The 16,083-nt window shown below is 44.8% G+C and overlaps 1 protein-coding gene across 1 annotated transcript in view; it reads left to right on the forward strand.

The window, feature by feature from the left end:
- The window catches only part of SEPTIN8 (septin 8), a 121,417-nt gene that overhangs the window by 52,677 nt on the left and 52,657 nt on the right, over positions 1–16,083 (forward strand). Inside the window, exon 2 of the mRNA XM_040344635.1 lies at positions 13,311–13,425. Within this exon, the coding sequence (XP_040200569.1) occupies positions 13,311–13,425 (115 nt within the window). The remainder of the gene's footprint in view (positions 1–13,310; positions 13,426–16,083) is intronic.

A 16,083-nucleotide genomic window follows, 5' to 3' on the forward strand; every position in this document is an offset into this window, starting at 1 on the left:
TTTGTAATACTATATTGGGACCTAAAAATTAAAACCATCACTATTTTATTATCTAGGCCCTAGATCAGTGATGGTGAACCTTGGCACCCCAGATGTTTTGGAACTATATTTCCCATGATGCTCATCTAAAGAGTGCATGAGCATCATGGGAAATGTAGTTCCAAAACATCTGGGGTGCCAAGGTTCACCATCACTGCCCTGGATTCTAGGGTTTCTGCTTTCGGAAAATTATATAATATCCCTTCTAGACCGTAAGCTCTAACGAGTAGGGCCCTCTGATCCCTCCTGTATTGAATTGTATTGTGACTGTACTGTCTTCCCTGATGTTGTAAAGCACTGCGCAAACTGGTGGCGCTATATAAATCCTGTATAATAATAATGTTTGGGGGTTTTAAAAAGGAAAGATTCTGTTTAATGTGTGGTACTTTTCTGAGTAAGCAGAGATAAACTGGAGGTTAACATTGCTCTTTGCTTTCACACTGAAAGCGCTGGCAGTTAGCGGTAAAGCGCTGCTTGTTTTACCTCTGTTTAAAGTGGTGCTTTTTGGCTGCTAGCGGGGCAATTTTAACTCCAAAGAATGGGTTAAGAACTCCCGTGTTGCGATGCTTCCAAATCGCTTTTCGAGTGCTTTGGAAGCGCTGCCCATTCATTGCAATGGGCAGGGGCGTTTTGGGAGCGCTGTATACAACGCTCCCAAACCGTCCCCAAGATGCTGCTTGCAGGATGTCCCGCAAGGGCACCGCTCGTATATGAAAGCACTCATTGCAGAGAATGGGAGACTGCCTCGGTGTGAAAGGGGTCTAAATATTGTATTTGCATGTTGGTTACAGAAGGTTCTGTGGTGGCCTGATGTTGGCAAACAATATATTGGTACGTTTCAACCATACCTATATTTTTTGTGAGATCATTTGATGCAGGCTGCTCCACTTCACTGTAGCTCTTATTGGAGAAACCAATTTAGTTTGGGGTAGGTAGAGTTAAAAAGTGATTCTATAATGAAATCTTACTGGATCTTTTTTTAGTTGCATAGCCCTTCAGTAAATTCTAGAAAAAACAAAACCTTGCATGTTCAAAAACTTGTACTCATATGGTAAGTTATGCTGAATTGCATGTTTGTTCGTTTTTTTTTTTTTTTTTTTTTTTAGACAGCGACTTTTTATTTCTCCCCATTTGAAATGTAGATCTTCACTTACAGGCAATGTCACAGATGCACAGTGATGTCGATGTGGAAATGAGTCATGCGTGTGCTAATGTTAGAGGTGTGACATGACATGCTCTCATCAGAAATGGGTTTCCTTTTTAATTGAGGGTTGTCGGAGGAACATGCACATAAACGATCACTAAATACATAATGGGTATGGATTTCGTATTAAAGTGTTGCAATATAAATAAATAAAGAGCGTTAAAAAAATAGAAAAGTGGGACTTACAATTGTGAACTCTTTAAGTAGAAATGTGGATGGAGGCATATTTAAAACCTGGAATGGGTCTGTTTTTAAAGTCCACCTATACACCACTAATTTTATTTTTTTTATTTTTAATTTTACAATATTTGTATTTAATTGAAATTATGATATACAGGCAGTTGAATAACCACAGTACTGATATTATATTGTGTAGAAACATGACAGAGTATTCCATTACATTAGAAAGATATACAATGTAAGAATTCCCTGCAAGTGGAAGAAAAACAAATCTAAAATCCTGTAAATCTTAACAGCCAAGAATTGATAGGTGTTATGGAGAGAAGGATTAGGACATAGAATATAAAAATAGTCCTAGCTAAGCAACGCACCCATTTCCTTTAGATATACCTATACCATGACCTAAAGGAGACGCAGTTGGATGAGCGAACAGACATTCACATACAGTAAATACAACAAGCACATACTCATACTAGGGTTATACTTTGAGGAGAGTGCAGGAAATCATGTCCTGCAAAATTCCCATGATCTATAATAAAACTGGAAATACTGGAAACTGTGTGAATCACCCTGATGAAGATTTATTACTGTGCTCCTACAAATAAAAACAAAAAGAATAATGTAGATATTTCTCATAGGGTCTGACAGGCCTGGCAGCAAATGGTTTGTATATGGCCTTTCGTTGACGTGATGCAGTTATTTCTACATAAGGCCCCTTGCACACTGGGGCGTTTTTCATGCGGTACAGCGCTAAAAATAGCGCTGCTATACCGCATGAAAAATCATGCCCTGCAGTGTTCAATGTGAAAGCCTGAAGGCTTTCGGCCTTTTTAGGCCACTAGCGGGGGTTAAAACCTCACCGCTAGCGCCCGAATATCGCAGTGAATACGACGGTATAGCCGCGCTACAAATAGCGCGGCTATACTGTCACTGCGGCTGCACGCCTCAGTGTGAAACCAGCCTAAGAGTACACACCACAAAAATAACTATTTTTTATTAGTTTAGAGCTTCTATGAAGTTATTTGTTTGTGTCCCTGTTGAAGATTTCCCCTTTCTTCCTCTTATGCCCTGTACACATGATCGGAATTTCCAATGGGATAAAATCTGATGGAATTTTCCGTCGGAATTTCCTTCAAGCTGTCTTGCATACACACTCAGACCAAATTCCGACTATCTGAAACGCAGTGACGTACAAGACTACGACGAGCCGAGAAAAATTTAAGTCCAATGCTTCCGAGCATGCGTTGACTTGATTCTGAGCATGCATCGTTTTCTCCGTCGAAGTTCCACATAGACGATTAGAATTTCCGAAAGGATTTTTTTCCATTTGAAAAAAATAAAACATGTTCTATTTCTGAACTCCGAAAAAAGTCAGATGGGGCGCACACACGGTTGGATGAAAAAATTCCGTCTGACTTTTTTCATCGGAAATTCCGATCGTGTGTACAAGGCATTAGTAAAGAAAGTAAAGGGAAATTTCCCAAACAAAAACATCAATAAAAAGTCGTCGGATGTTCTTGAGGATTTTGGAAGTAGGAGGGACCCCCCCAAAAACTCTTTGAAGGAGAAGAAGCTTGTTTGGCTGTACTTCTGTGGATCACAGGAGTGATGTTTTTTTGCACTCTTGTGACCTGTTTTCAGCAGGTTGTACCCAAGTCAATTGATGGAACGACTTTGGTACAATCAGCTTGCTTATACATGGATCGAATCTCGGCTGGCCCATCCTAAATTGGCAGAGATTCGAACCATCTATGGCCAGCCTTATAAAGGTTATGCTGAAACAATAGAACCAAAGCTAAAATGTAAGAATTGTTTTGTCAATAAGGTATATTATAGGTATGGGCGCTTAAGTTGTTTAACCACTTGCTGCCCGCCATATAGCAAAATGACGGCGGTAAAGTGGTTGCGATATCCTCACTGGATGGCATATGATGTAGGCAGGATATCAAGCCGCTGCGCTCCCCCGGTGGCGCACATCGCGGCAATTGGTGTTGCGGTGTGTCAGTCTGACACACCGCAACTCAGATCTAGGTAGACAGAGACTCTTTACCATGTGATCAACCGTGTCCAATCACGACGTAACCAGGAAGAGCCATTGATCTGCCTTTCCTCACTCGCGTCTGACAGATGCGAGTAGAGGAGAGCCGATCGGCTGCTCTCCTGATGGGGGGGGGGGGTCTGTGCTGATAATTTATCAGCGCAGCCCCCCCTCGGATCCCGCCCAGAAACACTAGGATGGCCCACTGGACCTCCAGGTATGCCCCCCTAGACCACCAGGGAATGCCAATCTGTGCCCAGGCAGCTGCCGATGCCTACCAGTGCCACATATCGTTGCCACCCATAAGTACCCATCAGTACAGCCTTTCAGTGCCACCCATGAGTGCTCATCGGTGCTGCATATCGGTGCCACCTCATCGATGTCGCCTTATCAGTGCCCATCAGTTAAGGAGTAAACAAAGAAAAACCTTTTCAAAAATGTTCTGTCTCTCTTTATTTGTTTAGCAAAAAATTAAAACCGCAGAGATGATCAAATACCACCAAAAGAAAGCTCTATTTGTTGGAACAAAATGATAACATTTTTGTTTGGGTATGCAGTGTAGCATGACCGCAAAATTGGCTTGGGCAGAAAGGTGTTTAAAGGGGTTGTAAAGGATTTTTTTTTTTTTTTTTTCACCTAAATAGCTTCCTTTACCTTAGTGCAGTCCTCCTTCACTTGCCTCATCCTTCCATTTTTGCTTTTAAATGTCCTTATTTCTTCTGAGAAATCCTCACTTCCTGTTCTTCTGTCTGTAACTACATGCAGTAATGCAAGGCTTTCTCCCTGGTGTGGAGAAAGCCTTTTGAGGGGGTGAGCAGGAGGGTCGGGACGCCCACTAACACACAGCTCCTTTCTCTGCAAAGTAGAGAGCGTCCTGACTGCCTGCTCACCCCCTCAAGAGGCTTTCTCCACACCAGGAAGAAAGCCTTGCATTACTGTGTGGAGTTAGACAGAAGAACAGGAAGTGAGGATTTCTCAGAAGAAATAAAAACATTTAAAAGCAAAATGGAAGGATGAGGTAAGTGAAGGAGGACTGCAATAAGGTAATGGAAGCTATTTAGGGGGAAAAATAATTCCTTTACAACCCCTTAAGTGCCCTGTATGGAAGTGGTTTAAAAAAAATCTGCTTTAAACATCAAATTTATTTCTAAGAAAAGTAATAAATTTAACTTTCTCTATCCTACATCACGGGACACAGAGCGGCATAGTAATCACTATGTGGGTTATAGTCTACCTTCAGGTGATGGACACTGGCACTCTCAGACAGGAAGTTCCTCCCTATATAACCCCCTCCCCTAAGGGAGTACCTCAGTTTTTTCGCCAGTGTCTTAGGTGGTGGTCACAGTATAAGCAAGGTCCTTTGTGGCTGAGCTTAGGAACTGTTTTAACCGGATCCATCCAAGGTGCTTCATAGCCAAAGTGGATGGTACCCGGGCCCCTGGTGGACGAGGGGGTTTTGCCTATAATGCTTCTCATTGAGAGCTGGATTCTGGGTTCCAGAACATTGGTCTATGTTAAACGGCCAAATGTCATCTGCTGCCAGGATGCTGTATAGGTCCAGGGGAGCGGTGACCTGCTATGGACCCCAGTCCCTGAAGGTTTTTCGAACAAAGCCCACGGTGAAGGGTGAAGGCTGGGCCTCTTGCCTTTGGCAATACCCTGCAGCGTGGACAGGTAAGTGTGAAATCTGCGGGACGTGGTCCGTCGGCAGGTTTCTCTAGTAAGGGGAGTATGGGAATAGCCCAATTATGCTGCTATGCATGGGCAAGTCTGCCACTATGTCTGTAAGACAGGATGGCTGTAGTCGCTTCTCATATATTTTTTCCCCTGTCTGGTACTGGTAATCTGTGGGCAGCAGGTACTGGAGGGATGCATGGGGATGTCTAAGCTAGAAAGAGCTTACCAGCCTGAGAAGCAGAATTGTTTGGCTTGGCGGTTCCTTGGTCCTCCCTGCGGCGCGTGTCTCCAGCCCATACTGCTGCGGTGTTCGTCTGCTGTCACGCGCGCACGTAAATAGCGGCGTGACGCTGGGGGCGTGGCAGAATGGCGCACGCGGGTGCAAGTTAAAGGAACGCTCCCTCAAGCAGTCGCGACCTTACAGCGTGAGGGAGACACAGAGCGCGGTGCCAGGTGGATTCTACTGTCGACAGAGTGGTCAGGTTGGTGGACCAGGACGCCTCAGGGTGCATCTGTTCAGGGGCTAAAGAGCCCATATCTGGACATCTGGTAGGTGCCTGCCTGTAAGGCCTCCTCCCCCATAAGGACAGGTTACATTAGGTACCAGGCTATCCCAGTGGAAGCGTGTGCCCTTAGGCAGCTCCACAAAGTTCCCAGGTAGTTCTGCTACATAAGGGGTACTTTTTTTGTGGCCAGGTTCCTTCCAAATTGCAGGGAGTACCTTGGATTGGCTATGGCTCCCAAGGGATTGGGTTCAAAAGCGGCTAAGTCCGCAAAAAGATCTAAGGGATCCCCATCCAGCTCGGAGGACCTAGGCCAGGCCTCAGCAGCGGCCCCTCTCCCTGAGGATCCGGAGCCTATCGGTGGGCAGGATCAGGTAGCTGGTGCTGTAGCAGGCCCGGTCCAGCCAGCCCCAGTGTTTGTAACACAAGAGGTACTGGCTACTACTCTGGTGGGACTTGAAGAGAGATTGGCAGCCTTAATTGCTGCATCTCTTCCCGAGAAGAAGCGGGCTAGATCCCCTTCTCCTAAGGTGCGGTCCCAGAGTCTTGAAAGTCTTTCCTCTGAGGTAAGCTTCCTAGAGGATCAGGAGGAGGACCTGGAGGAGAAAGTATCAGAGGAATCTACCATTGAAGAGCCTTTTTCGGCCTCCCAGGCTGAAAAACTGTGGATTCAGTCCTTAGCTGACATGGTCCGCTCAGCATTTAAATTACCGTTACCGGTGTCCCCTACAGGGGTAGTATCCTCTCTAGGGTCTTTGAAGGCTCCTCATGCTAGCACTTTCTTTCCGGTCCATCCTCTCCTAGAGGAGCTTATGTATAAGGAATGGGCTCACCCTGACAGAATCTTTATTCCACCAAAAAGATTTTCTGTGTTATATCCCATGGAGGAAAAGTTTTGCAAAAAATGGTCTGTACCTGCTGTGGATGCGGCCATTTCATGCGTTAATAAGTCTTTGACCTGTCCTGTGGACAATGTCCAAATGTTTAAGGACCCGGTGGACAAGCGTTTGGAAACGTTATTAAAGTCCTCTTTTTCCACGATAGGGGCGGTGGTTCAGCCGGCTATAGCAGCTATTGGGGTGTGCCAGGCCCTGAAGGACCAAACTAAACAGGTACTAAGGGATTTGCCAGACCAGCAAGCTCAGGAACTATCTGATTTACCTAGAGCTCTTTGTTTTGCAGTAGATGCGATAAAGGATTCTATCCAACAAGCATCTCGTCTCTCCATGTTTCTTGTGCATATGCGCAGGCTTTTATGGCTGAAGAACTGGTCAGCCGAGACTCCCTGCAAAAAGCTGTTGACAGGTTTTCCCTTTCATGGGGAAAGATTGTTTGGAGAAGACTTGGACAAGTATATAGAAAAAATTACAAGTGGGAAAAGTACCCTGCTACCGGTCAAGAAGCGGTTCAGGGGCCCCACCTTTAAGCGTCCAGCAGCTCCGGCACCTGGGCCATCTAATACTAGGCAGTATCGACGGCCGCCGACTAGACCCAACAATGACAACAAGCCGCAGGGTCAGTTTTTTACAAACCAAAGACCCTGGGTCCGTAAGCAGAGTAAACCTGCCCCCAAGGCATCCTTGTGAAGGGGCGCCCCCATCCGTTTGGGTGGGGGGAAGACTCCAACAATATTCCGATATCTGGAGGAAGGGAGTCTCCGACAAGTGGGTTCTCTCCGCGGTAACCTCCGGTTACCAGTTGGAATTTCGAGAAATCCCCCCGCCTCATTTTCAAAAGTCAAACTTGCCGAGCGACCCAGAGAAAAGGGCCTCACTGTTGGCATCCCTAGACCATTTGTTGGCCCAAAAGGTGATTGTGCGGGTACCCACTCAAGAACACGGTCTGGGGTTCTACTCAAATTTATTCGTAGTCCCAAAGCCAAACGGCGATGTCAGGCCGATTTTAAACCTAAAACGGTTAAACAAATTTCTGGTGATTCGGTCCTTTCGGATGGAATCCATTCGTTCAGTCACGGCATCATTGCAGGGGGGAGAATTTCTAGCGTCTATAGACGTCAGACGCATATCTCCACATCCCCATATACCCAGGACACCACAAATTCTTACGGTTCATGATAGGTCAGCACCATTTTCAATTCGTGGCTCTGCCGTTCGGCCTGGCCACAGCTCCGAGGGTCTTCACAAAGATCCTGGCACCAGTGTTGGCAAACTTAAGAACTCGGGGTGTCCAAATTTTGGCATATCTGGACGATTTGTTGCCAATAGAGCACTCGGCTCTAAGCTTGGAGCGCGCAGTCCGAACCACAGTTCAGTATTTAGAGGCCTTAGGTTGGCTCATAAACAAAGCCAAATCTGCCCTTCTTCCTACCACAAGCCTAGAATATCTGGGCTTACGCCTCGATACAGCTCAGCAAAGAGTTTTTTTGCCCCAGGCCAAAGTCGAGTCTCTGACACTGATCATTCGGTCACTGTTAAGCAAACAGAAACCAACTGTTCGTCTCTGCATGCAGTTGCTGGGGAAGATGGTGGCTACTTTCGAAGCGGTCCCCTACGCTCAGTTCCACTCCAGAAAATTGCAGAGCGCAATCCTGGCAAGGTGGAACCGAAAAGTTCAGTCCCTAGACTGCCCTATGAGGCTTGTTCCGTCAGTCAGGGGAAGTCTCTGCTGGTGGTTAACACCCCAGAACCTGAGGAAGGGAAAATCCTTCAATCCGGTGGCTTGGGTAGTGATGTCTACAGACGCCAGCCTGAGGGGTTGGGGTGCCACCCTAGGGGAGTTCTCCCAGCAGGGGCTTTGGTCAATAAGGGAGAGTCTCTTGCCTATCAATCTGTTAGAGATCAGGGCTGTGCGGTTGGCCCTAAGGGCCTGGACGTCCAAATTACAGGGCTCCCCGGTAAGGGTACAGTCGGACAATGCCACGGCTGTGGCCTATATAAATCATCAGGGGGGCACGAGAAGTCGATCAGCCCAGAAAGAGGTGGATCAGATCTTCGTTTGGGCAGAGGCTTACATACCTTGCCTGTCGGCAGTATTCATACCCGGCATACAGAATTGGCAGGCCGATTACCTCAGCCGCCAACAATTATTTCCGGGGGAATGGGCTCTCCACCCCGAAGTTTTTCAGGCCATCTGTCAAAGATGGGGTGTGCCGGACGTGGACCTATTGGCATCCAGGGAAAACACGAAACTGCCCAGGTTTGTCTCCCGGACAAGGGATCCATGGGCCTGCGGAACGGATGCCCTGGTATGTCCTTGGCACCAGTTTTCCCTTGTTTATGCCTTCCCACCGTTGCAGCTGCTGCCTCGGCTTCTGTGCCGGATCAGGTGGGAGAAGAAGCCGGTGATCTTAATAGCCCCGGCGTGGCCCCCAAGGGCTTAGTATTCTCTGATTGTCAGGATGTCAGTCGGAGACCCATGGCCTCTTCCCTTACGACCGGACCTGCTGTCCCAGGGGCCGATATCCCACCCTGCCTTACGGTCACTAAATTTAACGGCTTGGCGATTGAATCCTTTGTCTTAAGAAAGAGGGGTTTGTCAGGCTCTGTCCTGGCTACCCTAATCAGCGCCAGAAAGCCAGTTTCTAGGCAAATATACTACAGGGTGTGGAGATCTTACATATCCTGGTGTGAGGCCAGGAAATGGCACCCTCGTAAGTTTGTAATTGGCAGGATCTTGGAGTTCTTGCAACAGGGGCTAGACATGAAGCTAGCTGTCAGTTCCCTTAGGGGCCAGGTGTCGGCCTTATCGGTGTTTTTTCAGAGACCGCTAGCCACGCATTCTCTTTTTTCAGGGAGCTCTACGGATTAGTCCTCCGATTAAACTCCCCTTATGTCCATGGGACTTAAATTTAGTCCTTTCAGTCCTTCAGAAGCAGCCTTTTGAACCCTTGGGTCAAGTCCTAATAGTCTTGCTTCCAGTAAATTAGTCTTCTTGGTGGCCATGGCTTCGGCCAGGAGGGTATCAGAATTGGCAGCTTTATCCTGTAAGGAACCGTTCTTGATAATCCATGAGGACAGGGTCGTACTCCGACCCCTAGCTACTTTTTTGCCCAAAGTAGTCTCAAGCTTTCATTTGAACCAGGATTTGGTTCTTCCATCCTTTTTTTCCCTCACCAAGGTCTAGGGAAGAAAGGTTACTGCATACCTTGGATGTGGTAAGAGCCGTAAAAATCTATTTAAAAGCTACGGCAGACATTAGAAAGACAGATTCCTTATTCATTCTGCCAGATGGGCCCAAGAAAGGACAGGCGGCTTCAAAAGCCACCTTGGCCAGATGGATTCGGCAGGTAATCGCTCAGGCCTATGGCCTGAAGGGTAAGGAGCCTCCGGCTTCTATTAAGGCTCATTCTACAAGAGCTTTGGGGACTTCATGGGCAGTTCAGAACCAGGTTTCTATGGCCCAGGTATGCAGGGCAGCTACCTGGTCATCAGTCCACACGTTCGCGAAGTTTTATCAGCTGGACGTGGGGAGGCGCGGGGACCTGGCCTTTGGGCAGGCTGTTTTACAGGCAGCCCTTTGAGTTCCCTGCGCTCGATGGCACCTTGGATCTTTTCTTTTGGTTTCTCCCCCCCCCTCATTTGGCATTGCTTTTGGACATCCCACATAGTGATTACTATGCCGCTCTGTGTCCCGTGATGTATGATAGAGAAAAAGGGATTTTTATAAACGGCTTACCTGTAAAATCCTTTTCTCGTAGTACATCACGGGACACAGAGCTCCCACCCCTCTGGGAAAATTGGGAATAATATTGCTTGCTACAAAACTGAGGTACTCCCTTAGGGGAGGGGGTTATATAGGGAGGAACTTCCTGTCTGAGAGTGCCAGTGTCCATCACCTGAAGGTAGACTCTATAACCCACATAGTGATTACTATGCCGCTCTGTGTCCCGTGATGTACTACGAGGAAAGGATTTTACAGGTAAGCTGTTTATAAAAATCAATTTTTTAGAATTTTGAAAGTTTTGCTATGAATCCAACCTCTCGCAGTGACAAAATGTTCATATTTCTGTGCTCCTAAGGAAAGTAAGTGTCTCGCACATACTGTATTTTGAAGCTGCTTGGAGGGTGTCGGGCCAGTCTATTCACACGTCCTGGGCCTGCTGTGTTTGGCTTTTCACTTATGTACACACTTTATGGATAAATCATGGCATATTGTGCTATTTTCAGATCAAAGAATAGGAACGTGAAACTGCAGTGCAGTTTGCATTATAGTGCTTGCTGTAAATTAATGAATATTGTTTGGAAGAGAAAAATAGCTGGGTGACTTTTTTTGTTAACCCATGCTGTGTATGTGTGTGTTTTGAAGGGAACATGGCTTATTAACAAAAGTAGCAGTGTGTGGGCATGTAGAGTAAAAGTAATGTTTTCTTATGACTGGGTGGTATGTGGTCCACAAAATCAGAATCAAATCCCTTTTTCTTCATTATGACTATGACTGGAATGCAGCATATCAAAACAAAATGGACGCTGACTCCTTGGGACACATCTGCCATGGTATGGTCCCTCTGCTCATCCCAGTAATAGGGTCTGAAGCAGATGGCACAGGTATTGGCACTCAGGAGGCTGCTTGCACACACCTCTATAATTTTAGTGGCTTTTCATAGATGTTTGTTTAACCTTTTTTATATATATGACCTGAGAAAGTGTTACCTAAGTTGGGGGGCTGATCTATGATGGTGGAAGCCCCCTTTTCCCTCAGCAGCCCTGCCCCACAGGACTCGTTCTCACCTGCATAAAGAAATTGCTGAGTGAATAATTTTTGAACATTGCTATGTGTATAACATGCATTAAGGAGGCCTAATATTTATAGTATGCTTTGGCTTGGCCTCAGCAGTATATTTAAAATGTTGTTTCTTTCGGTTTTACTACTTGAGGTCTGGACGATTTTTTGCTATTTAACACTGTGCTAATTTAACTAGTAATTGTGCGGTAATGTAGCACTGTACCCAAATGAAATTCTGTGTATTGTTTTTCACACAAATAGAGCTTTCTTTTGGTGGTATATGATTGCCTCTTTTTTTTTTTTTTTTTTTGCGATGCAGACAAAAAATACCGAAAATGTTGATTAAAAACAAAGCAATATTTTTAACTTTCTGCTACAAAACATATCTAATTAAAAGAATTGTAAAAAAAAAAAAAAAAAAATGTAATTTCTTCATACATTTTTAAATATATAATCTCTTGCATGAGCACTTCAAGCCTCGCTTTCAGATTGCTCTACTGTAGGGTAGTCTTCCCTCTCATGATTGCAGACTGACAGTGGTGAGAGCAGTGGGACCGTCCATGTGGACAGCTTTACCCCAGATGCCTCTCTCCTCTTTTATACTCTGTAGTTCCTGCTGGATTTTGCTTTGTGGAGACTTCCATTTGTGGATGGACATTTTATGGTTACACAACCTATCGCATCTTTTTATATGGACTATAGACTGAAGGACCTATGAATAAATGGTTGTGGAACAAATTATCTGAGTTTCCATTATTTCTTAAGGGAAAATTGAAGTTTCTGGAACAAATTTATGCTTGTAATCCAAGGTTTTACTGTGTGGGGGTGTGTGTGTGTGTATGTATATGTGTGTGTATGTGTGTGTGTGTGTGTATATGTATGTGTGTATATATATGTATATATATATATATATATGAGACTGCGATAGTGCAGCAGACAATCTGCCACTGACATCGCCAGCGATAATACATTGGCTTGGAAGAGTTTAACATGTAGGGGGATAAAGGGGTTAAATGTATGGCTAACTGTGTAAATCGTCTGCTTTTACTAATAGATCTCTAAGTTTCTCATCCCTAATTTGCAGGGATGAAAAACTGACTTATCGCTCCCTCTGTACAGAGCTCAGGGCTGTGATTGTATACAGTCGACCAGCCTGTCCCAATGAATCATTGGCCAGGACTTGCTGACAGGCTTCCGTTGTGTACACTACTGAATGCACGCACCCTAAACTCAGAAGCATGCAGCGAGGAATGGGTATGTTGCTTTGCCAGTGCGCGCCACCTGTCCGCAGTACATTGCAAGCAGGTGGTCTGCAAGTGGTTAAAATCTGTGGTCAAAATAAGCATCAAAAATCAATACAAGGTACACAACTTGCTTATTAATTCCTGTTTTCCTTGACGTTTTCATCTGTCAATTTCTGAATGAAATGTGATCTGTGAATGGAGGACTATTCAATCATCTGCCTGTCCATAGAAGCTATAGTACCATAGTATTCATAGTGGGTTTTCAAAGTGTACATCGGCCGCCTTGGCAAGGCTTTTCTGGACTTTTTCCGCTAGATAGCAGCGATGGTGGGAGATCCAAAGTTTTCTGTGCTCCCCTACTATTCAGTCTTTCACCTAGGTGTTTGCCCAAGAATATGACAAAGTAATGAAGAGTTTAAAGACGTTCTGTGTGCCCCAAGTCTAAATTGTACATTCCTATAACCTGTAAAAAAAAAAAAAAATTGTAGTTGTAGTTTGAGATAGTATTAATAACATTTTGGCTTCTCAACTTTGCAGCTTTAGGTTGAGCGTCCTAATCTGATTTTTTTATTTTCCCCCGCAGATCCTTGTTCCCTGATTAGTAGTATGTCTGGAATGTAGCATATCAAAACAAAATGGGGGCTCCGTGCTTAGGACATATCTCAGTAGCACAGTCTGTTTAACCCTGTGACAACCAGCACAAATATTAATTGTCTCTTTTTTTCCTCCTTTGTTTTTGGCAGAATGACGAAAAACGGAGCCTGGCACTGGGAGGCCATGTGGGTTTCGACAGTCTTCCGGATCAGCTTGTTAGTAAATCTGTCACCCAAGGCTTCTGCTTCAATATCCTCTGCGTGGGTAAGCTGCCTGTAGACTTCTAATCATAGCCTTTATTCACAGCTTCATAAATATATCTAGTAAGCGTGTTACCGTTTACATTTTTTATGGTAGCAGTACTTTTTGACTGCAATCGTTCTTTCTCAGAACCCTCATTACAGATCCACACTGTTGTACATAGTGCTTTGTTTACAGCTGGCCTGTCTGCATTAGAATAGTGAGAAGGAAATAATCAAGGCATTGAATCAAATGGATACAAATTTTACTGCCTGTAGCCAAAAATGATTATTACTTATTTGTAATGCACTTACATAAACAATGGAGATCACATACAGTTTGTGCACCTACTAACGGTAGTCACTAAAAAGATGCACACCAAGGTGTTGGTGTTTACAGACTGCCTGCACTTGACAATGGTTTACTGGCAGACAATGCATATAAGAGGAATGGGGCGCAAAGCTGACATTCCTTTTGAGAGCTCTGTCTGCACTACACATCTCTGGATGGGAATGCTACTGAGGCATGCTGAAGGAGTTGCCAGTAGTGATCTGGGCAGCCATGAACTGGTTGGTCGATATCCCTGGGTACCCGGAAGAACCATTAGTCTACTTGGCTGAATTTTGCTTGCTATCCAGCAGTGCGGCTTAATGCTGCGCAATTACCATAGCCGCTGGAAATAGTATTTTACTAATGTATGTCTGTTCCCATATGGAGAGTTCTCATGTGTACCGGATAGATACATACATACATACATACATGCTTCTGTCTGTGTTGCTGCTACATTTCTACGACAAAGCCTGCTGTTTTTTCTCCTCTGGATTTGCATTGTATGTGGATCTGCAATTTGCATGGTCATAGTCTGGAGCCTGTTGTAGTTCTGCTACCTTTTTTGTAGTCAATATCTGCTTTTTTTTTTTTTTTTTCATGGCTTAGGTATTGTGTAGGGAGTTCTAATTTTCTCAGACATCATCCTCATTGCCATTTGGAACTATACATGTAAAATACACATACCGTGCATTTGCATGCTCAGTCACCATATAACTGATTTCCATCTATATGTGGAATATTTCCTGTAGTGTCATGCTTGTCCATATTGCATACAGACTTGCTCTATTTGTACATTGCTCAGTTTTTTCGTTCATGCTGCCATGCTTCTGAGCTTTGCTATTTTGCCAGTGTCTTGCCTTTTGTCCTTTTTAATTACCATAACTGGTTAATGTACAGTAAAACCTTGGTTTGGGAGCGTAATTCGTTCCAGAAACATGCTTGTAATCCAAAGCACTTATATATCAAAGCATTTTTTTTCCAGGGTATAAAAGAGAAGAGAGGCGCCTCTAAGTGTAGCAATAAGTTGCTAAATGTTGTACCTTCATTATATGTAACCATATTGCTACACTTAGAGGCGAGGCTCCTCTCCTTTTTTATTCTCTGTTGTGACATGACACTACTCTTATATCAAGACATCGCTTGTATATCAAGGCAACCTTTATTAAAACATTTTGCTTGTCTTGCAAAACGCTCTCAAACCAAGTTACTCTCAAACCAAGGTTTTACTGTATGCTGCTGTTCAGGTGTATGGCAGACTAGGGGGAGGGTAACATTTTCACTACATTTTAATCAATTGGATGTTTTTAGATCAGGGTTTGCACTTGCTGTACTATGTGATTTAGTTTATTCTGATATCGTCATATCATTTCCAGTTTGTTTTTGTGGAAGAAAATGGCCATAAATTCCCTTAAACTCTTGTGCAATACGAGCTACTATAAACAATATTATTATTATTTTTTGCTGTTTTCTGCCAGAGGTTTTGGCTTTTTTATGCTCCTAGTGTGCATAGCATGGACCCCTAAAGTGGAACTCCCAGGAATGATAATTTTTGCAAACGGACACAATGTAGGCATACATCTCTGATAACTATAGGGTCACTGAAGATGCTGAAAATCGGTTTGGTCGCCCACACTGCATACTGTGACGGAACCAATATTCAAGGTGCTACTCCAGCGGCTTCCCCTCGGCACAGTGAAAACGGGGGGTTACTCACTCAACACTTCACCATTCCTTTTCTCCGTAAATAAAAGACGTTCTCTGATTGGATAAGGTGAAGATTGTGACATCTGCAAACCCCCCCTGTTCTTTCAAACTCCCTGAAATAAATAGGTATCCTCTGAATGTTGATGAGCAAGCATGGACTATTAGTGATTTTCAGCATCCTCAGGGGTCCTCAAGATATCGGATATGAATACCAATTTGACATCAAATCACGTACCTAATATGTCATTTGACGTCAAGCAGTTGTACCAGGGTGATGTTTGCAACTGCAGGCATCTCCCTGGTTCAGTGTTTTTTAGAGCCGATGGTCAGCTCTCTTGTAATGGCAGTTGGAGCGACTAACTAGTCGCTTGATTGCTATTACAAGTAGCGGGAGGGGTTGTCCCTCCCACTGCCTTCTGCAGCTTTCTCGGCTCACCTGTCCCACTGGGAGACCCAAGCTAACAGCCAGCACGTCTGCCAACTAAACTGAGATCCATACAAAGCCGAGATCGGCTTTGGTCAGGTCTCCGCTATGATAACCTGGAAGTGATGTCAAGTATGGATCTCTGACTAGCCGGCGGATGTGCTTGCTGTTAGCTCGGGTCTCCTGGTGGGATTTTCCCGGGTGTCAAAGGCGCCCCAACCCCT

The sequence above is a fragment of the Rana temporaria genome, chromosome 3 (assembly GCF_905171775.1).
Source record: "Rana temporaria chromosome 3, aRanTem1.1, whole genome shotgun sequence".
NCBI lineage: Eukaryota > Metazoa > Chordata > Amphibia > Anura > Ranidae > Rana > Rana temporaria.